The 23,237-nt window shown below is 42.9% G+C and overlaps 1 protein-coding gene across 2 annotated transcripts in view; it reads left to right on the forward strand.

The window, feature by feature from the left end:
- The first annotated feature begins 1,686 nt into the window (after nt 1-1,686).
- Nucleotides 1,687-23,237, forward strand: part of EGFLAM (EGF like, fibronectin type III and laminin G domains) — a 75,437-nt gene continuing 53,886 nt past the window's right edge. For both annotated transcript variants that reach the window (XM_054518012.1, XM_036404002.1), the window contains exons 1-4: nt 1,687-1,850; nt 17,204-17,316; nt 19,288-19,371; nt 20,489-20,515. In XM_054518012.1, coding sequence (XP_054373987.1) covers nt 1,742-1,850; nt 17,204-17,316; nt 19,288-19,371; nt 20,489-20,515 — 333 coding nt within the window. In that variant the 5' untranslated portion in view covers nt 1,687-1,741. The remainder of the gene's footprint in view (nt 1,851-17,203; nt 17,317-19,287; nt 19,372-20,488; nt 20,516-23,237) is intronic.

The following is a 23,237-nucleotide window of genomic DNA, read 5'->3' on the forward strand; positions in this document are numbered from 1 at the left end:
TATGGAGTCCAGAGTTCATTCTTTGCCCTGTGAACTGCAGTTTCTTAGCACACCACAGTTACTGACCCTGCCAGGAATTCCTGAGTCCTGCAGCTCTCCCACATGTACTGCAATTCCTCTGTCTCTGCAAAGGCAGGCTGATAAGAGTTGTGAGACAGACATACCACTGGCATCCCAATCACGCTAACAAAACTACTCCTCATCTTTAATTCCTGTAGCCTCGAGCATATTCTCCTGGCAGTGATCACTCTGAAGCTTGGATGATGCCCTTTTGAAGGGGACCAGGTTTCTGTCTCCTCTCCTTTCCTGAAGCAGGCAAGGGCTGTCCTCTTCACTGTCTCCTGTAAAGGTTTTGATTACTGCCCCCAACAACTTCACGAGGTACTTGCAGTACTTTTACAGGATCCCTTCCTCTGAATCTTCTGTCCAAAAGGACTTCATCACCATTTCCTTGTCTCCTCTCATACCCTAAAGAGGTACAGATTTCCTTATTTTCCTGTATCAGCACTGCTCCTACACAGAGAGACAGTTTTTCTTCTGATCTCTTCCTGGTTTTTCTCCACATGTCATAAAACTACAGCATGGAACTCATTGAACAGAGTATCAGTTTTACAGATTCACAAAGAGACTGTATAAACATACATAATTTATATGGACATCAAACCCACTGAAAGTTATCAAAGCAAACAGCAAAATAAACAAATGAAGCAAATTTCCAAACCAAAGGCCACACAAACCCTCAAGACATAACAACTCTGGTGTTTCAGGGTTTTATACTGATCTCTAACTAACCAAGCTTAGGATGAGACCTGGAGCAGAGGACAGATAATCTCATGTCTGCTAATACAAAGTTTCTGCACTTCCTTCTGTCTTTTAAATTTCAAAGACGGGATACTGAATCAAATGGATTTGGTCCTTCATCCCACCAATGTTTTATTGCTCTGAAGAGATGCCTTGGATTTCTTGTTTATCTCAGTTTTTTTTTCCTGTATGGTCAAACTCCAGCACTTCCCTTTGCCTTCCTCCCCCTGCCCTCCCCATCCCCTCTAATCTCCACGGGGGTTTCTATATTAGTCTGAGTGGCTGGATAGGGGTCAGCCTCCATCTGGGGGGGGCGGGGGGGGGGGGATTAAACTTAATTTATCCTCTTAATTCAGCAACAATTTCCTCACCAAATCCTCCTCCTAGCTTCGCCTTCGCCCCAGCAGCTGGCTAGCATTTCAGCCCCGTACCTTCGGGGGAAAGAAAAAGGAAGAAACTCGTGTCAAATGCCGATGCTCCCTGGGGCGAGCAGCACCCGGGCTGGGGTCCCGCCGGGGGGAACGGGCCGGGGCGCAGGAACGGGCCGGGGTGCCCGCTGAGGCAGGGGTGACACGCTGCCCCACGGTGCCCAGGGGTGGCTCCTGAGGGCAGGGCCGTGCTGCCGAGCGGCCCCGCCGGCGCGGGGGTCTCCCGGCAGGGGACGCCGCGACCCCTCCGGCGGGGCTGGGGCGGGCGCGCCCCGGGGGGAGGTGCCGAGCCGTGCCCCGCGCCGAGCGGCCGTAATCCCATCAAAGGGCCGGACCCAGCCTCCTCCCCGCTTCCCTCCGTCCCTCCCCGCCCTGCCCGCCGCTCGTCCCAGCCCCGCTGTCCGCTGCTCGCCGCCCCGGCTCCGCTCCGCTCCCGGCAGGGCGCCGGCGCCCCTCGCCCGCGGCCAGCGGCCCCAGCTCCGCGCTCGCTCGGGCGGGGGGACTCGGCGCACATGGAGGTGCCGGGCGGCTGTCACGGCCGCTGCCTCGCCCTGGTGCTGCTCCTGGCTTCGTGCATCGGCTGTACGGCCACGCCGCGCAGGAGCATCCCCCGCCGGCAAGGTAGGACGGGCGGCGGCGGCAGACGAGGGGTGCCCGCCCCGCGACTCCCTCGCACCGGCGAAGTTCCCTTGGGCACTGGGGCTGCCCCGGCTCGGCACAGGCGGCAGCGGGGCCCGGGTGGGCAGCGGGCAGCGCCGCAGGTCGGGCCGGTCAGGGAGCTCGTCCGGGAGCTTCGGGAGCCCGGCGGGGCGTCCGCCACTCGTCGCCCTTCGCTGCGAGCCCCTGCGGCCCTCGCACGGGGAAAAGAGGATGCCCAGGCAATGGCAGGGACCCGCGAAGTTGCCGGGTCGGTGTATGACCCGTCGAGTCGGTGTATGACCGGTTTCCTCCGGCACCCAGTGCTGGTGGGTGCGCTCTATTTACAAACCAGGACCAGGCTGCTGCTACTGCGGAAGAAATTGGCGGAAATTTTATCCGGTTTTCCCTGGATGCCGTTACCTGCGGTGCGGCGTGAGCAGAGTTAGAAGCCAGGTGAACCTCTAAGCAGTCAGGGGTGACCTGTCGGGAAGGCTGTTCCGTGGCTATGACATTGGTATGTGTGGCAGCGAATAACCTAAGACACAGAGTAGTACATGAGAAAGAAAAATTACTAGAGAAGCAATGATTTTGTCCCAAAAACGTGGCTGTCGTGTACCAAGCATGATGTGGTTGGTGTGCCTCCTGGTCCTGCTCCTGGCTGAGCGCTGCCCGTGTCCTGGGGGAGTTCCCACGGCTGTCCAGGGGAGGTTTGCGCGCTGATCAAGGAGGTCCTGCACGGTCCTTAGAGGCTGAAAGTTAAAACCCCGAGTCTGTTAAAACCCTTTTACAGTCTGCAGCATATGAAACAGTAAGGTAAAATGTAAACAATAAGATGAGACATAGTGCATGGTGAAGTTTGACATTCTGTATACTTTACAAATTGCGGTGCTAAGAGAAGATAACAATGCCTGGGACTGTCTCAAACACTGTGACTGTCCTGGAGTCTGTGACCAACACTGACTTTTATCACTAAATTCACTGAGATCAGTTCAGCTGGAAATACAAAAAGTTTAGTAAGTTCTGCCTCATCTCACAAAATGTTTGTAGCTTTAGATCTTTTTTGTGTCTATCCCACAGTATTGAAAGATTTTTGTTGCTGGTTTTTAGAATCACTATTGTGCCTTTTCTTGCTCATGTGAGAAGAAAACAAGTCCCTGTACAGTTGGAAACTTAATACTTAAATACAGCCTGAGCTTAAAACCCTTACTGGACAGATGGCTAATTTTACTGGTCTGACCTTGTCTCTTAGGGATCTAGTCCCATGATCCTTGGTTGTCATAATAGCCACCATTAAGTACTTGAGGAAATTAGGCAGACAGGCATTGTGAATGAGATGATTGGTGGTTTGCATTAAAAATACTGGATATATGAAGCTGGGGAGGCAAATGTGTAAATATTTTAAGATACTCTTTGACTGTAACATACTGTTGTACTTGTTTCTGCTGTCACAGGAGAATGGCAGACCTGGGGAAAATGCATTAAATTAAAACAGCTTAAAGCTTGGAAATTTAACTGTAGTATTGTGAAGGAAATGAATTAATATCTTTGTATTGTGTTTACCTTACTTTTGTTAGCACACATTTTTATGTTAATTTTTTATAATATGCTTCAGATTCACCAACTGATTCAATCATTCCTCTCTTGCTCCTTTTGCTGTATAAGAAGTAATGAGTTTTATTGGGCAAAATTTTTTCAAAATCTGTGCAAACATTTGAAAATCCACTTGTAGCAAGATTTGAAGAGGGAGATCCCCCACAGAGATTGTGTGCAGTATTTATATATGATTTAAATCCCATCTGTATTTTGTGGGGACTGTTGGAATTGAGGGCTCCCAAGCATGCCATGACCAGGTCCTTACTATGAGATGTTGCCCTCAAAACACTCAGAACAGGTGTAGTTTCCAGTAGCTGGAACATCTCTGCCTTGTTTTGCAGCATATCATATGCTGGGTGGTTAAGAGTGGAAAAGAACTATCATTTATGCACACATCCAAAATTACTCACATTCAGTGAGTAAAGAAGAGATAAGATAGTAAAAAGTTCTTTAGGATTTTTTTTTTCATTTTGCCCTTTTAATATGGATAGCCGTGAGACTTGTACAGGAATTTTAACTGAGGTGAAAGCAAGAGGTTATATCAAGAGAGAAATCATAAAACCAGTTATCTTCAGTAACAGAGGCTGAATTGGAGGTCCTGTGGATCAAAGAAAAAAGAGAGTAAAATGGATCTCCATTTTTTCCCAGGTTTCAGTTCAGGGCTTAGTTTACAAAGATGAGTTCTGTAATCCCAAGAAAGCAGCAAAGTGAGAAATCTGTTTGTGAAGTAAAAAATATGTAGTAAAATGGCCACAAATGCAACTTCTTAAATTAATCTTCAGGGAAAAGAGCTGTCATACTCAAATACAAGAGATTCTGATGACTGCTAAAATCATCTGAACATTTATTTACAGTTACATAATACATTTTCTGGAGACAAGAAAATGGGATGACACACTCTTTGGGAAGGACTTAAAACAAATCCTTAGACACCGTGTGGTGAATAGTATAGCTGGGAACAGATTAGCCTGGGATTCTCTATATCTTGTACTCCCAGAAGCTGGCACTCATACTGCTGCTTTCACATTGTTTTCTTGCTCTTGCCTTCGGCAAAGGCACAGGTTTTTCCCATCTCTGTTTCAAGTTTCAACTGGTTGAAGGATAGAGAGTCTAAAGCTAGCTCCCAATGTATTACTCTGCTACTAATATAAACACAGTATTTAATTTTAATGGTTGTGTGATTTTAGAGAATTTTAGGGGAAAGAGCTGACCAGTCCTGTGGATGTTCATGCCATGAAGTTGTTGCACTGTATTGCACTGATGCTTCTTTAGTAACAGAGTGTAAAATTCCAACGCCCTGTAGAATAATAAAACGGGTAACACGGTCTGCATGGAGAGTAAAAATAATCATATCTGATGCTTAGGAATGCTTCTCTTTTTATAAATATATTATGCTTGCCAGCTAATATAAATAAAGAATTTGGCTTGTATCTCTTTCCCAGATGTCCACAGCAGTAGATATCACCAGCTTTCTGTGTAAATGCTGGAGGAATCAGACCAGTTAAAGCCTGAAGACTTTACAAGAGAGTAGCACTCAATACCAGGGCCAGAGTTTCAAAAGAGTACAGATCCTTGGTCAGGACTACAGTAAATGACTTTTTTTTCCAATGGATTTGATACTGGGATACTTGAATTCTTTAGAAAATCTGACTATAATAAGAGCTGAAAGCTCTACACAAATAACACTTCTGAAATTCTAGTTGTGTTTATGTATCAAAATAGGTCAAGCTGCCTTGAAATCAGGTCTACAGATATGAAAAATGCAACAGTCTTTGGGAAAGAAGGTGCTTATTTGAGTTTTTAAATATTACAGTTATTTGGAACAACAATAGGATGAATTCTTATTCACTGTCATCATAAATCCCACACGTAAAGCATGCAAGGGTAAGGTTGATTTGCTGCTGGATGTGAAGTGTCTGAGAAGAGGAATGACTTGGAAGCTGAATGATTCCTAATGTGAGGGATGTAGAGCTGTCAGAGACTGTGCATATCTGTGAGCTAGAACTAATAAAGAAGATGTGAATAATTTATTTGAGGGAAGATTAGTATCATCCTCTTACAGTTTCAAAAATGCCTGATTTGTTCAACACTAATAAAATCAAGCACTCATTATATATGTATTTGTTGTTTGTCACCTTCAGGTGTAAGTTGCATTACAACAGTATGTGACATTTTGATTTTGATTGGAGTTCCTCTTGTACCTCTGGGTCCATGGGCTGGTAAATTCTGAAAACTGATCAATCACATCACCACCTCATGCAGATAGGAGCATTCTGAGAATACTTTCCAGGGCAGCAATATGAATATGGTGAATTAGTCCACTTGAGCATGTTACTCTGTGTGTCACTGTTACTCATTTTGAAGTATGTTTTCTGACTTTAGTTAGTCTCACTTGCAGCAGAATGTCTGTGCCCTTTCCATCATGAAATTGCAATGTTCCTCTGTACAAGGAAAATATTTTTTCAGTAAATGTTTTTTGTTGGCACGTTTTGCCAATGCCAATGTCTGAAATTACTATTCAGACTTCCACCAGTGTTTAGAAAGGTAAAATTAGCCAAGGCATTCTATACCAGATACTGAGATTCACAGTGATGCTTTGGAGAGGAGGGGTTGTTTTGGAGTTAGGGAACTAGAGTGATCCTGGGGAAATCTTTCTGCCTTGAGGCTGTCGGAGCCTGTCTTTGATAGCTTGCCAGTCCTTCACAGGCCAGATTTTTATTTTTAAAAATGGGAATGAAGTGTTTTTATGCTTTTATCGTTTTCCAACCATGCCACTTTAGACAGTGAAAATACTCCTATAGGGTGCTCATCCCAGCTGTACCCCAATTTTAGTCAATGCTTCCACGGTGTCTTCTGGTGTGCCTTGGAGAAAAAACCCTCTTTTTCTCTCAGTGACACTAGACTAGACAGGACATATCACTGTGTACTGTTTGCAGCTTATTGGAAGTGAACACATCCAATAGGATATTCACCTTGAACTTAATGGCAGGGATTCTGAGTGTCAGTCACCCAAAAGACATCCTGAGGAACAGAATAGTAACTTGTTTTCTTAAACTGGAAAATTTCAGTGCATGAGTTCTCTTCAGTGCCCCTTAAAACTCATTGATTAGCTGAGAGAATACTTGGAAGTTTGTAACTTCATGCTTAAATTGGGAGTCACGCTTTTGCGTGTTTCTATTCTCTTTTATTATGTGTTTATGCTCTTTTTATGCTCTTTTTATGCTCTTTTTTAAATTGAAAATAAAATTAATTCAGAAAAGGTGACTATTATTGCTTCATGTCCTCAAAACAGGACTGATAGGACCTTTTCACAACTTTTCCATCACAAGGATATGAAACTTTCAAATGCTTATAGAAAGTTTTTCATATTAAAAAGTCATTAAAGGATATTAAAGATATCTGTAATCTAAGCAAACAGCCATGAATAGGTCTTTGCAGAATTTATTATTTCATTGTTGAGTGTACAGTTGGGTGCCATATTTATCAGTGAATGTGTGGTGGTGGCCTATGATCGCATAACAAAAGACTTCCTAAATCACAGAGACACAGGAGATTATGTTAGATGTATGATCTTGAATAAAATTTCTTAATTGTTTTCTGTGCAAACAAATGATCTATCAAAAAAAAAATCCACAAATCAAACAAATTCCTTGTTCTTCAAGACTAATTCCAGCTGAAAGGAAATACTTTTGGGTAGGGCTAGGCAAGATGTTTTCTTTTATTTTTTACTTTTAGTGAACATGCTTACACATGACAACCAGATTAGTTATTTCAGATAATACCACAGCAAAATATCAACATTATTTTTCAGACTTCTTAGAGCCACTGAGCTGAGAACAAGCACACCAGAATTCATCTTTGAAAGTAACTGCTTCAGGAGGCCATAAGCCACTGAAAATTGAAGGCTTAGGGGTAAAGCTTTCGCTCAACCAGGTGCCTAACTCAAACCTAGATAATGATACGCTGTGTGATGATCCATAAAACTCTGCAGGTGAGGGGTGTATAGTGTGAAATACACTAAGTTCATGCCAGTTCCTCCACTGAACATAGAGTATAGAGTAGCTACACTCAGCTACTGTTGAGGAAAGTCCATCAGGATATTGGGCTCTGATGAAAAAGGAATCCACACAATATTGATAAAAGGAGCCATTTGTTGAAAAGGGATAGGACAGCTATGTGGTCGTGGGAGAAACCCTTTCTTCTCTTGGTCTGGATCACTGTAGGTGGGTAGTCAAAATGCATTGGCTTTCCTTTCTTAAAAAGATGTCTCACTCAAGCATCGCCAAAATTTTCCTGGATAATTTTTAAAGCTAGGAAATAGAAACTATATGCAGGTACCAAGAGCTGAACCTGGCTTTCTGAGTGTATCCCCAAGTAGTGATAGGGTGTCTTTCCCCTTATATATGTTAACCTTACCGCTAATAAACACATTTTATATAGCAGTGCAGATAGCAGTTGTGTCAAGAGCAGTTTCTTCTGAGATGTGGACACTGAGTGGGTCTGAGTTTCCCCACATCCTCAAAGGATAGTCAATCCAGTGTTATTTTCACAGAAAGATCTCTGAAGCTGGAAGAATCCCAAAACAGATTACTCTTCACAGCTCTCTCAGTTTTAAAAGTAGGTTAAAATTGCTGGCATCTATGAAAAGGATTGTATATATCAATACCTATGTACATTTGGAACTTGCAAAATTGTCTTTCTAAAATGATGGGAAATGAACATCCTGTGAATGTTGATCATACTACAGAAATCATTCTGATCTTTCTGCTGTGCCAAAGGTATTGTTGCACATACAAAGTTTTAAATCAAGACTGGCTTTGTTTTTCTACGCTCAAAAAATCTTTTGATAAAAAATCCTAAGGGCAAAAATTATACAGTATTTCACTCAAGTTTAATTGCTTTTATGCATTAAAAATTTCAACTAGAGTGTCATTTTAGGAAAAAAGAAGCCAAGCTGTGAACAAAACCCGTCAAACTGTAGATGATGGAAAGTATGTGTCTAGGACCAAAATTTTTGTGGTTTAATTAGAGATTGCAAAAGCCAAATCTGTTCCTTGGAACTGAAATGTGAGGTCTCTTTCATATTCTGCTTTCTAGACAATTACAGGAGAAGGTAACATGTTTCCAAAAATAAGCAGGCATTTTATGAAGATGATTGTTTATGGAGATGTTGGCATTGCAGCTGATACTCCAGCCATGCATGGAGATTGGTGTCCTGCTGACATTTTTAGTTCCCATTCCTTTCATGGTGTTCTTGTTCCCATGTGAACCTGTGGGGTGCAGGTTGCTAATGTTCCCATCTTAACTGATCAGTCACAATGGCACAATCAGTCACAAGAGTTGAACTTGGCAGTGAAGAACTGTTTCTCTGTCCATGTGTGTGCCAAAAGACTCCCTCAGGAGGGTGGTGAGATGAGGCCATTTACCCCTGCAGAGCCATAGGGGCATAGGATGGAAGAAGAAACCTGCAGAATATAAGCAATTCTTTCAGGGACTTCTGGACAAAGAACAAGACAGCACCTAAAAGGCCTTTAAAGGGGAGAAAAAAGTGAACTGTTTGGACCAGCTGATGCCAAGTAAAGGGCATGGTTTGCATGAGGTAGCCCTGGTAGAGGTTTGAGACAAAGGGTGGGACTCTACAGGCTGCAGGAGACACTGAGCAGGGAATGCTTTGAGAGGATTAGGGAGCATTAGATACTAGCTGTGAGGACATCATAGCTGTGCCTGGGTCATGTGCTATTTTCTGCCCTATGTATTTGTTCTTTATGCTGGGATATATTTCCATGTCTTACTGTCTCTTGCACCAAAGAGGGTTTTGTCCTTCCCTGTCGGTCTCTCAGCTCTCACATCCTGCTGCTTCTAACTGGTTCTTTGAAAGCACAGGCTGTGTCCCACACTAAATCAGTGCAGGGATTCAGGTTTAAAAACCACAGTTATTTCAGTCACTTAGTACAGACAAAGAATTTCCTCTGGTTTTACTGATAGTGTTAGTGAATAGAGAGACTTGCTGACTGCAGAAGGTAATGAAATGATCCCATTTCTTGTGGAGGAACTGAGCTGGGGAAGAATTTCCTGCTCCTTGAGAAGATGCCCGATTTTCTTCAGAAGTAAAATACTTATGGGAATCATACAAGTGCATATAAATGATGAGGAAGTAATGAAGATGGGGCTAGGCTTTTCTCAGTGATGCCCTGTGACAGGGCTGGAGGCAGTGGACACAAAGGGAAAGCAGGAAATTCCCTTTAACATGAGCAAATACTTTTTTACTGTGAGGGCGACTGAGAATTGAGCTTGAGAGGTCTTGGAGTCTCTGTCCTTGGAGATATTCAAACCTCTTTATGCAAAGTCTTGGGCAACCTGGTGCAGCTGAGCCTGCTCTGAGCAGGGGTTTGGACTAGGTGATCTCCAAATGTGCCTTCCAGCCTCACTCCCTCTGTGATTTTGCAGAGTGTCACGAGGATCTCCTGAAAATATCTGTTTCACCTTGGAGGTTTAGCTTCCTTTGAGATCTCCTGCACCCAGTCATGGACTGAAAACACCAACTGGACCAACTACTCTGCTTTCTACAGAGAAATTAGTGTTTTCTGGCATTGTGATTGGTATAAAATGTCTGGTGGGAGGTGTCTACACTTTGTGTTGTGTACCTCTGTGAGGCCTGTGCCAGACCCTCAGGGATAATAAACCCATATGCTGATTTTTGTGATACTTTCTGGGGCAGTACCAGATCATTTGTGTCTATGAATAATGAGCTTCAAAACAGTCACTCAGGACTTGGAAGGATTGTGGAAACCCAAATGCTACATGTGTCACATCCTCCCCCTGCACATTTGTGGCCTGTCACATGGTCAGCTTTGTCCTCTTTACACTTTAATCTTTTTGCATGTGTGTATGTAATGCGTGTGTGATTGTCTGCTTGTAATATTTTTCTATCTGACCACTATTAAGGAAGCTCCCCTTTAATTATTTTCTTGTACCAAGTAAGATGTTTCTTCAAGAAATGTTTTGTTCTGGGTTTCAGTAAGAAAGAAATGTGTAGTAGATAAAGTGAACAATTAAGGTACATCAAGGAGAACACTTTTCAACTCTCATGAACAATTTTGCCATGTGTTCCATTGAGTTAATAAGATTTGGACAGCAAACACCTGAAAAATAAGTGATATTAATGGGATAATAAATTTTCAAGTTATTTATTTGGCATTTTTAAAATTTCACAGGCCTTTTTACTTTTTGAAGTGCTGTGGTCTGTGAAGCTCCTCCACAGTGCTTCCTAGCACCTCAGATGCATAACCCATGAGACAGAAGAGGTGGGAGGAGATGCCAGGCTATGCTGCTGGCATGCTGGTTCCTAAGCAGCCCACCCCACTGATTACAAAAGTCTATTACACAGGGTGATGTACTGTTGCTTGATTTCAGCTACCTTCTGGCACTTAAGTTAAATCTCTCAGACATGTTTTTTTTTCAAAGTTACTTGAAAACTACTGAAGCAGCTGATGGGAAGGCAGGCAGGGGCAGGGCAGGCAGTGTGCGGGCAGCAGGCAGGGCTGGCTGCAGCCTGCCAGTCACTGGACACATCCACAGGGACAAGGCAGGATGGAGCCCAGGCAGGAAATCCCAAGCCAGGAAAAGTGTTGAGCTTTGCATTCGAGCAGCTTCTAGGCTGGAGAAGGGAGAGGTGAGCCTCAGTGCCATCTCACCCCTTCTCCAACAACAGGAACCTGGTTACCAATTTCCTCTGCCAGGCCAAGGTGCTGCAGAGGTATCAGGAACTGGGACAGCCATGCCCCAGCACTGGGGCTTCAATGGGCAAAGCACAAGCCTGGTTTTAGAGGAGTAAGCGTTAGATTTTGACTCAGACTTCCAGAAATACACTGGAAATTATGCAAGTGGAGTGTCTTGGTAGGGGTTTTTACAGGCACCTATACTCCATTTCCTCTGGAAGTGGAAAATGCTTCCATTAGGAAAGCATAACTTACACCAGGTTATCCGGGTGCAGGTACAAGGTATGAATGTATGCACTTTTGTGAATCAAACTGGCCTCTCAGCAGTAATCATTAAAAACACAAGACTGTAAGAGTTGCATAGAGATTGCCTGATGTGCTCATTCTGACTAAGGCAAGACAGCTATAAACTTTGCTCAGAGATATGATGTCCCCTGCTTTTTATAACCTTCAGCACCAGGAATTCTTCAAAAGTGTGTCCAGGGCATAACCATCCATAGCCAGAATTTTTTTACATATAGCTCTCCAAAAGTGTTTTTTTTTTTTAAAAGTAGTTACTGCTTTTCCTTTTCATCGTGGAAGTCCCTGTTGTACTGTGCAGACTCACCTCCTCTCTCCTTCCCTTTGCTGCAGCTGGAGCCTTCCTGGGAGCAGAGCCTTGCTCCAGGAAGGAGTGTAAGGAGAGAACTTCCCCTTGCTGCCTTTCTGTTCAGTGATCTCAGGGCCAAGGTACAGCAGGAAAAGCCACGACAAAGCCACCAGTGACATTGTGCCTGTTTGCTGTTAATGGGATTCATGGTGCTGCACTGTAGCTTAAGTTCTGAGCTTTTTATCCTTCATTCCCCTTTGCAGGGCTATAAAAATCCCAGTGATTGTCACCTCAGTTGTCCCTGGGGCAGATAAAAGATGCTATATAAGCATCAGCAAAACATCACATGAGTCCAAGCCTGTTATTAATTAAAATGTTGAGAGATTTTTTTTCATTGTGGTTTCTTTTGCAGTATTTTTAAAGGACTAATGAAGGTCAGGTTAGTCTCTCCAAAGATTTGTGCACAGTGGTTTGAATCCAAAACCATGATGCCTTCTCTAGGGCCGTGCAACCTGCCATCTCTGCTGCAGGATCTGTTGCAGTGGTAGGTGATTCATTCAGAGAAATGACTACCAAGATTTTCAGTGTGTGGATGTTGCTGCTCTGGGTGCAGAACCGGGACAGGCTGGCTGAGATTTTCCAGCTTTGAGTGCTTGTCCTTTGTAGTTGTGGCTGCGACATTCTTGCTCTCTTACGTACTGCTGCTGGGCAGTGGGAGCTGGAAAAGGCTTCAAAGAAATTTAAAGATGGCATATTTTTTTCATTTAGAATTTCCTGACCTTTTCAATTTGTCATGTTGTCTTCCTTCCACTGTGGTGTTTGCATAACTTTCTGTCTGTAAAATAAGGGAAGCAAAAGACCTTATCACTGTTTATTGTTTAATAAATAAGAATTTCACCAATATTTCAGTGAGAGAGTGAATGGACTGTTCTACGCTTTGTTTCACCTCTTGGAGTGGACAAGCTTTTTGTCCTTTGAAAACAGCTATTACAATGATAAAATGCTATTTTAATAAAATTCATAGGGAATTTTTCTTGTGAATTCGTGAACACAAATAATGTTTCAAACAGAAGAAATTCAGAGGTATTTCTGGAAAGTGGTTTTTTTCAGAAAACTTCAATTTATAATTAATTTGAATTGTTTGTCTTGAGCTTTTTTTTACTCCTCTTTTCTTATATAGTGACATTTTAGTAGTGACAGCTGGCATTTCATCAACAAGTTTCATTTGTTTCATGAAATGGGAGACACCTGGAAAATAAGGAGCCCTTCAGTCAGTACCTCCTAGGCTGTTACCCACGGAGATTTAGGAGTAAAATAGTGAAATGCTTATCTCCTTTCATTGGCTTATGCTCTCTAGTAAGAGTAGGACAGAAAATGTAGTATAAATAGTTTGATTCTCCAAACTACAAACTCATAAAGATGAAATTAACCATCTGTTTTCCCTTAAATGTACTACTGTATTATTGCATGTGGATTGTATCAGTGAATTTGCATGTTGTTTCAGGATCTGCAAGTAACTGTGACTACCTGCATGCCTTGATACAGCAACAACATCTAAAAAGAAAAGATTAAATTCAAAATATGATAAAAATTCTAAAAGAAATATTTCTAACACAAATCCTTTCAGATATTCCATTCATCAGTATTTAAGATTAAAACTGTTTTCAATCACTAGTATTTTAATCTAATTTTAAATTTGAATGAGTTTTAAAATTTGCTCTAAAATAGTAGTACTAGTAGTATATACTAGTAGGGATGAGCTTTATTCAATTCATCCAAAGTGCTTCAAATGTGAAGCTTATGAACAGTAGAAATGTATTTGGCTTGAAGTTGAGGTTTTCTCTCACAACCGTTCATCACTGTAGTAAGATATTGGTTTCAGTCCATGACTAGAAGGAAGGAAGGAAGGAAGAGCTTCCTGCATAAGCAGTTTTTTTGGAGTAGCTGGAGGAAAGGATCCGGATGAGGTAGCTGCTCCTGAGCCCTGCACAAGGCCAGCATGGTTGGCCTGGGAGCAGAGGGTGGATTCACTGGAAGTGTTTCTGCTGTGTACTCGAGGTAACTGTGCAAAATCACAAGGACAGACATGGAAGTGACATTTCTGCTGGTGGATTCAGTGATGGCAGTGGTAGAATGGTAGAATGCTAAGGGGTTGAAGGGACCTTAAAGACCATCTAATCCCAATCTCCTTGCCAACCTTGGGTTGCTCAAGGCCTTTTCTAACCTGGCTGTGAACATTGCTAAGGTTGGGGCATCCACAACCTCTTTGGGCAGCCTGTGACAGTTCCTCACAACCCTCACAGCAAAGAATTTCTTCTCTTCATTGCAGTAAAGGATAACACCATTGATGGGCCCAGGCTGGGGACCATTCCCAGGAGGCACACCTTTAGCCTGTGGCCACCCTCATGGTAGCCCATGGGTGTTTAATATTTGGGCAGAGGCTGTTGTATGTAGCAGTGAGAGCCACAATGGAAGTGACACTTGTATTGATGGCATGAGCTTTTCCACCATTTTTAATTTGAGTTGCTTTTGTGAAGCAGAAACTTAAATAATGGTCATTATTTTGAAATAGTAAAATTTACTCCACCTCAGGAAGACTTATGTATTCTTCAGCTTACTTGGAGAGCTTCTTTGGTGACTTTTTTACTGGTTTAGTGTTTTTTGCATATTTTTAGAAGTATGGAACCAAAGATGTATAAACGGGAAGGAAAGTAGCTGTAAGCAGAAGAGTAAACACAACATTGTCAGTTCAACATTGTTTATCTAATGAGGCTAAATCCTCATTAACTTCTTGTGTTTGATATACTTTCACAATGTATAGTCATAATATGTGTGAGAGTGCTCCCCCTTGATTAATGGCTCCTTTGCATGGCACTGGAGTCATTGCTTCCATTACCATAAGAGCATTTTGGACAGTATTGAACTGGCTGTGCCTGATGGGCCAGAAAGGAGAATGATTGTGTTTGTACAAAACATGTTTAATTTTATTGTTTACATAAATTGGCTCCTTGTTCTTTATGATCAGAGCAAACCTCCATGCCTTAGGTATTCACTGACCCAGCTGCAGAGGGCGCTGGCAGGGGGATCATCGCTCAGGCAGATCTTCAGAGCATGTACAAGTAGTGGATATGTCTCACCCCCCTTGTCTGCAGATTCCCAATCCAAAGGGTGCACGGGGGAGGAGGTTCTGTTGTGGTTTTGCACTGTGCCTGGTCCTACCAGATTAACAGAGGTTTCATTCTGAGTTTTGAGAAGAGGTATTTCTGACCCCAATTGTAGGAGAAGCTACAAATACCCCAAAAGTCTTACCCTTGAAAACTCTTTATTATTTTTAATAGTCTAAACATGACATTTGACATAAAGATGTAAGTGTTTAGACCAGCTTCAATATCTGTGTTTAGTGTGTTTAATACACAATGATCATAAAATCATGCAAAATACATTAAGCTCAGGTTTATCTCAAAATGACTTGTCAGTAGAGCAGTGACATGTGCTGCAGCAGTTGTGGTCAGCTGACAAACCTCTTTGATATGGTTGTTCAAAAGCCATGACATCTCCTGCAGCTCAGTGCCATAAACAATGCTTGTGTCAGATCCTGCCGTCACTTTGCCGTGGCTGAGGGGGAAAGTTCAGTCCAGAAATGGACATTTTTTACTTTCTGCCAGGTTGTGCGAAATTCTGACAACCAGAAGTGACTTTGAATCCCCAGATGCACATCACTGGGCTGTCAGGCCAGGAGCGGTGACAGCAGGGGACTCTGGGGCTGCCATGCTGCATGAGATACTCCTCTCTGCCTTGCCCTCTAGCCTCCCCAGGAAATAACTCTGTGCCTGGGTCACAGCTGCCACTGGCTTTCTTCCTCCTCTTGGCTGCTGGTGTGGGCATGAGGCAGCAGGTTCCCCGCAGTGTCAGTGCCATGTGCCTGCCTGTCACACGGCTCTGTCACTGAGAGGGCAGGATGCAGTGTGTGGTGAGCCTGGCCATCACCTGAGGCTGCTTGCAAAGACAGTGCTAGGGCTGATGGTGCTTATGCCTGGCTCCCAAGCAAGCATCCAGCCATGTCCCTGTTGTGTTAGGGGAATTCCCTAACTTCTAGGGAGAACTAAACAGGGAGGATAAAAATATAGGCCTCTCTGGCTCCTTGCTCTTGTTTTCCCTGGCATAGTCCAGGGCTTTGTATTTACTCCACAGTGACAATTTATAGGCCAGTGTAATTGAGGTCACTGTTTGGCTCTCTGTGTCTCTTTCATCATCTGCAACCTGGAGATAGTAGTGTTTTCTAGGGCTGAGTGAATAATTCATTATGTGGCTCCTTATTAAACAGATGTTGTCTCTCTGTTTGCAGATAGTCTACAAATGGATTGCATTTTGTTCAAATTTATTTGTTGTTCCAAATTATTCACCAAATACTTTCAGTAAATAATGTTATTGGCCTATAGTGCATTCAGAATATGAATTTGAAACTTCCCTTACATGACTATTTGTCATTGCTGGTTAAAATTCATTATTTCAGCAACTATGCCTTCCAGCAAATTTGTCTCATAGAGCTTCCCCAGAAAGTAAGACAAGGATGCTATGAATATGTTAAGAGTGAATGTTTAGGGGGTATTCTTTCTTCCTTATTACTAATGCAGCTGAAATGCTAATCTGCCTCATTGGGTGTTGTGAAGATTGGAAAGCTGTTTTCTGAATGTGAAATGCTTCTTGAGTGGACACTGATACACCAGCGCTGGTGTATCACTCCTTTAGGTAGCAGGTGGTGTGTGGTTCCAGCTACTGCTGAGTGCAGGGCAGAAGGTAAGCAGAGGAGGTAGCACATGCTGCGTTCAGAGCCACTGGGCCAAGCAGTAATCCATGGGACTAAGTCCGTGCTAATGAAGAAAATGGGCGAGGGCCCAGGGAACGTGGCATGGCTTGGCTCTCTTCCACATGGTTGGATTTTCCTTCCCCAAAGATGTCCATACTGACTTACACATGTGGTGTGTGAGAGGTGCTGTCCTCCAGACCATTACTGGGAGACCTTCCCAGTAGTCTGAATCTGTGCCACAGCTGTACTATACAAGCAGTATGAATGTGTGAATGTCCCTGTCTTTGGGTCCTGGGTAGTATCCAGCATGTCATGACCAAATTTAAAAGCCTATGAGTTGTTCAACGGCATTGCTTGAAGCACTCGGTGCTCCTAAGCTAAGCAACAGCTTGCCCACTAAGAAGAGATGTCCCCCTTTGCACCCCCTCTCCTGGAAGGGGACCGTGGAAGTTAGAAGTGGAGAGGGAAAAGGAGCACCCAAGTCAAATCTGAGTAGTGGTATATGTTTGATAGTTTGGAGTGAGGGCAGCTGTTCTTCAGGCCTATTCTTGAAAGACATACCTGCCAAGCAGCAAGAGGAGAGGGGTTTTGTCCTATGGCTCCTCACACAATACCATTTTGTTTTTAGCAGATAGGCTGGGGCCTCCTCTGGATATTCTGCTGGATTCACTGAACTGCACAGCGTTCAGTGTGCAATGGAAAATGCCAAAGCAGCACGCCAGCACCATCACAGGGTACACGGTAAGTGATGCTCCGTGCTGCTGCCTGGCTCAGGCTGCACACTCTGAACCCAGCAGCACAGCCCCTTCTCCTCACAAACAGTGCCACTGCCCAGAAAGCAGCCAGCAGACAGTGGGCTTGAGCGGACTGAGCTGTAACCTTAAAAAACAAGCAGCTCGTGTTCTAGAAACAAGATGTGATGGGCATTTGGGTTGGATGCCAAGGGCCTGCAGTGGATATAGATTGCTGTTCTGTTGTGGTTTTCCTGCAAGGCTCTCAGTGCTCTCTGATAACACAGTAAAGTAGAGCAGACCAGGTCGATATTGCACTGTGCAAGTGAGGGTCATGCCGATCCTTTGACTTGTACTTCCAGCCTGAGGATTACTTTAGCAGGAATATGTTTTCAAACTAAGCCTCTAAACTTCCCAGACTTGCAGCAGGTACAAGGGAAGGACTGTTTCATGGAATCTCTTCCTAGATAGGTACTGTACTGCATAGAATCCCTGGGAACCCACCTGCAGACATAAATATCAAAAGGGCTTTTGTTTTATTCCCCCCTACCTCAGAAGTCAGTTTCTGTTAAAGAAGCTGAATGATTTTCCTGTTGCACTCAGCAATTTTTTTGGGAAGTCTCTGACCCCCATCAAGCCTCTGCCATGTTACCTTCTGCCTATAGGACAAAAGAGAAGGGCTAGGCTAAACTGGTGACTGTATTTTAGTGTGCAAGAAGAAAAACAATAAGTACTAACATGCCATTCATTCATTTTTGTTAGGTATTGTTTTAACAGGTATTCCATGGCAATGAAACTCAGTCCCAAAATAGAAGTGTGTCAGTGGGAAATTAGCACCAAAGGTGTGAGAAGTTGACTAAAATGCGTTGCTTTCCCCTTTGACAACAACAAAAAATGAAATGAATAGCAGTTTTTCTTATTAGCATTTTCTGTGGACAGATTTGAAATTTCCAGAAATAAAATGCCCAAAACTCAGCTTTATGTAAAAAGGTGGGAAGCAGAATACTACTGAGTACCTTACTATAAATGTACACTAAGATAAAGAGAAAAATCCCTGCAATAGGCATTTCTGGTACACATGCTCCTTTATTCCACAGTCTTGTAAATTACACCAGTGCAGCCCAGCTGCAGAGTTCCTTTTTTTTGTTATGAAAGTGCTATGAACTAGAATATAGTAGTCTAAAACTCCAAAAAGACTTGCTGTGGCCAGAAGCTGCCTCAGGCGGGCTCTGTGTGTAGGTGGGTGCACTCTTCTCTGTGAAAACAGAGGTGCAGGGAGTAAGTGGCCTAAGTCATACACAGTGGTCACTCTTCATGCATGCAGATCGAGCATCTGAGCTCCACTTCTTTTATTAAACCTTGAGCTGGTGTGTGGCATGATCATAAAACCAATGACAAGCAGCAACAATAGTGCTCTACCCAAAATGTCTTCACTGTAGTGAATGTAGTACCTTCACAATGTAATACCTTGACCCTCTGGCATCTCTGGGTCTGTGTGCACAGGAAAGCTGACTGTCTGTCTCACTAGTCCCCAGTACGTGGCAACAGACATGGAGAGACATTTTATGATAGAGCAATTTTTATAATGTCACAATCATGAAATGTCAACATATTTCTTGCATGAAGTAAGGTGTCTGTATAGTGCAGACTAGTCCCACAACTCTTCAGCTGTCCATGTTAACCACAGACAAATGATGCACAATGAAGCAGCTCAGGCCTGTGCTACAAGCACTACAACTCTGTTCCACATTAGGTAAGTGTATTCATTGTGTGGTGGTGTCCTTTGGTCACACTGACAACTTCCAGCAAATATGTAAGGAATATTAAAGGACTTCAGCTTTTCCTGCATTTGAAAAGGCAGGGGATCATGGGCTCAAATTCTGTCTTCAGTGTGAGAATGATGCACTGGTGCACTCATTCTTAAGCTATTCTGAAATACTGAGCTATTGCGGTAACTGGTTTGACTATATCTTCTTCCAAGGTCTTTTACTCAGAAGTTGAAGGTGACAAAGCAGTTAAACAGCTCTCACACGATGTTCCCCTGAGTCTGGATATGATTAGCATGGTGAGTATTTCTTTTCATCAACAATCAGGACACTGGAGCAGAACATGCAAGTGGAAACTTGCAACTGTCTCCTTGTAGTTTTGTGAAATATGGTGAGGATCCAAGCCCGAAATCTGCACTGGATATAGAGCACAAGAAAATCAAAATGTTTTTGTGTTTGAGTGATGCACTTTTCCTCCTTCTTGTCTTGCTGTTTTATCGTGTAAAACTATTGGGACTTGCTCTCAGCTTCCTAGTACTGACCTTTGTCAAGAAATCTACTAAAATAGAACTTTTAATCTTAGATGCATGCATTTTCACACATGGAAGGGGTGGAATTGCATGAGTCTATGAGAGAGAGCTGCATTATCACTGTATGTGTATTGCAGTGTCTGACACAGCTGTGTGATTAACACACAGGGTGTTTCTGTTTCTGTGTGAGACTGTGGCCTCCTGAGATATGGCCACTTTTGTTGCAGTTCTGGAAGTTCATATTCTAGAAGATTCCCCCAGCTGCTGGTGTTTATTTTGTTCTTGAAAGGACTACTTTTTCTCATTGCTCTCCATTGTTTTTAATGTTATGTTTTTCTTTTATATCTCCCTTGCATTCTTGCTTTGGGTTTTTTTTTCCCATTTTCCTCTTCTCTTTGCTCCTTCCCTTTTTCTGCCCCACTCCCTCACTAGAAGCAATAGTGAGGAGAGTGCTTGGATTTCCTGCAGAGTTCCATCACTCTGGTTGTCAGTTCTGACTTCTGCAGGATTCTGGGATCACAGTGAATAAAACAATATTGTTGTCATGATATATAATTTCTTTATTCATGCATTATTTTCTCCCTTCTTATCTTTATCTCTGTATTCCTTTCTTGTATTTTTTGTTTCTTAAAAACTAGTTTTGCTAGTAGTGCTGAGAAAGATCAAACAGTACTATTTTTTTATCTTAATCCTAACAGCAGTACTTCTTAATCAGTGGGAGAGGAAAGTCTGTATCCCCGTACTCATGCAGATGATTAACAGCCACACAGACTGCTATATGCTGCAGCATTGGTCTTGTTTTAATTCGCTGACCCATTATTTATGTGCTTTTGCCATCACTTTTTATTATTTTAGTTCTTAATAAGTCCTATTTGCTTTTTTCCAGGGTCAACACGAAGGACAAGCAATTTTTGTAAGTATTGCTTCACATGAAACTTGGTCACAGATGTGATTAAAAATAAAATTGAATGTTTTTGACTCGGTCTCTCTACAGACACATGCAAAAGTTGATCTCAAATGTTGGTTCTATGTAGCACGTACACATGATCTTTTGTGGTGAAACTATTAGTCTCAAAAAGCTCAAAATCCACAGGTAGACAAGGTGGATACATGTAGGCAAAGTAGCTCCCTTTTTAGCAATGAATTTTTCTCAGTCACCAGAGGTATCTATGGATGTCTTGTTTTGATGGAGTAAGTTTGTGTAAAAAAATTAGATCTATCCAGGCAGTGAGGATTTAGAGATTATGGGGACAGTCAAGTAGTCAGGGAGACAGTGGAAGGGAAGAACAGAGTCTGGCAGTTGGAGAGGAGATGAAAAGGGAAAAACCTGAGCCAGTCCAGAGAGAGCCAAGGAGGAGGAGGAGCACAGGAAGAGGCCAGCCTTGCAACGCCCAGGAGGAAGGAGTGGGAGACTAGCTACTAGTATAAAACAAGTTCGAAAGAAATACCAACTCTCCTAATGGCTTTGCAGCTGGTGAATTAATCAGATTGATTATTTCCAGTCCTGCACTCAGTCCAGTCTGCTTCCTGTGAGCAGTAAACAGGTTGGGTTTATTGTGAGCAGGAAGCAAGCTGGAGGTGCTCATGTTTGGATGGGAGAAGGATAACAATTTCAGTGTTTAACTGAAATCCCTAGCATCAACAGCCTCTTGCAAACTTCTGTTTTCTGAGAGCTATTTTAGGAATAGAGAGATCTCACATGGTTGGTGGAGCTCACAGAGCTTCTGTGGTCTGAAATAAGGGGAGTTTATTTGGACTACAGGAGACTAAGTCCTCAGGATGCACTTGAACCAGGACTATCTGGTTCAATCCTAGATGAGCTGAGTCTGGATTATGGCATTTCAGAATTGAGGTTCCATGCTGGACACTTTTTTCCTGCTTGATAAAAATAACACTTCTGAGGGGTACTTGTGGAGAAATATGAATGGCTGGGATTAATCAGCTCCCAGCTGTCATTAATCCTCCAGGAAGTGGTGTTCTTGACGAAATGCTTTCTGTTGTACTCATACCAAACTCAACAGAAATCTGCAATAGTTTTGTGGTTAGGTCTGCATAGTTCATGTTTCCATCACTTCTCTCCTGGTGCTGGTATGACCCTGCTGCTTTCTTGGAGGCTTCTCTGGGCCACGTGGGACTGCTGTAGCAGCAAGAGCTGATTTGCACTGCCTGTTTCTGTTTATGTGTTTGTGTGTTAGCAAAGTGGATAATGTATTATTGTGTATTATATCATCATAAAGCAGAGAATATGTAATTGACAGCAGCCAGGGCAAGTGCAGATGCAGTACCTTTTAGTACAGGCAGTTGTTCTAATGGGGCATAATATTCAGGAGCTCCAGTACGCATAAAAAACAAGAAAAATCAATAAAAAATTAGTAGGCTCTAAAGGTGGGAGGTTTTAGGCTGGGCACAGAGCCCTGGAGAGCAACACTGCTCCCTGTCAAATCACAAACATACCAGTACAAAATGGGAAGTGACCAGCTGAGACCAGTAGTTCAGGGAAGGAATTGTCGCCAGGGGAGAGAGTGTCATTAAAACCAGCTCAGTTCCTGCAGCTGTGCTGTAATCCAGAGTTTGATGGTCTTTTGGATTAAAACAAAACAGAAAACAGACATTCCTCTGGAAAACAATTTGTAATCCTGGTTTCTGTGAGGCAGCTTACCGAGCCTCACAGTTTCAACACAGTTGTAGGAAAGGGAAGCAGTGTGGCAGGGCAGGGAGGGATATATGGGATAATCTGTATGAAATCGGCTCCCCTACCACAGAAAAGGCATCACATTGTCTCACCCCATTCAAGAATGTGAGATTGTAATGAGAACACCAAATGTCATTTATCAGGATTTTAGCAAGAGAGTTGTGCAAGGCAAGGAAGTGAAGTTGGTGACTGTTGAAGCATCATCAGCAATTGTTGAGTTTGGGGCATCAGGCTTCAAAATATAGAGCTAATCTGAGTGGAGGGGGCACTGCAAAAATTATGGGGATAATTCTTCCACATACTACCTAAATTTGTTATCTGTGAGGTCACTCTGTCTCTTCTGAGAGGGACAGAACTTGGGTTTCACACCTGTCTTCTAAATACAAGCAAAAAAAAAAAAATTAACTATGTACTCTGAGGCTACTGGACAGTGGGGCACAAGGAGCTGTATTTCTTTTCTAGGATCTGATTTGAAAGTGTTCCTGGTGTGACAAGGTTATTCCCTGACATTGCCACAGGTCAGGGTAGCTTGATGGTGTCCTGAATTTTTACTTATTCACTGATATCCCTGTCCTTGAAGATGAGATGTTTGGTTTTAGAGATACTCACTGTGTGTTCCAGGGCTGTGTTCATGGAGAGAGGCAGGTAGCCACGAGTGTGAGACATGAGTACACCTTGCTGAGGTTTTGAGGGCACACACGTTGAACTTGCTGAATACCTTAGCAGATATCAGGGCTTTGATCTTGACTGGCCAGGAACTCAAAGAAATTCTCTCAGTTCAGTTTATTGTAGACTTGAGTCTACAATAATAAAAAATATGAGTCTACAATAATAAAAAATAATATGAGGCACGTACATGAGTATCTAACTTTCTCCAAGGGCCAAGTTCTATTTCATACTATTCCTGAATAGTGTGAAAACAGTAAGACAGATAATGAAGGAT

Source organism: Molothrus ater, chromosome Z (genome assembly GCF_012460135.2).
Source record: "Molothrus ater isolate BHLD 08-10-18 breed brown headed cowbird chromosome Z, BPBGC_Mater_1.1, whole genome shotgun sequence".
NCBI lineage: Eukaryota > Metazoa > Chordata > Aves > Passeriformes > Icteridae > Molothrus > Molothrus ater.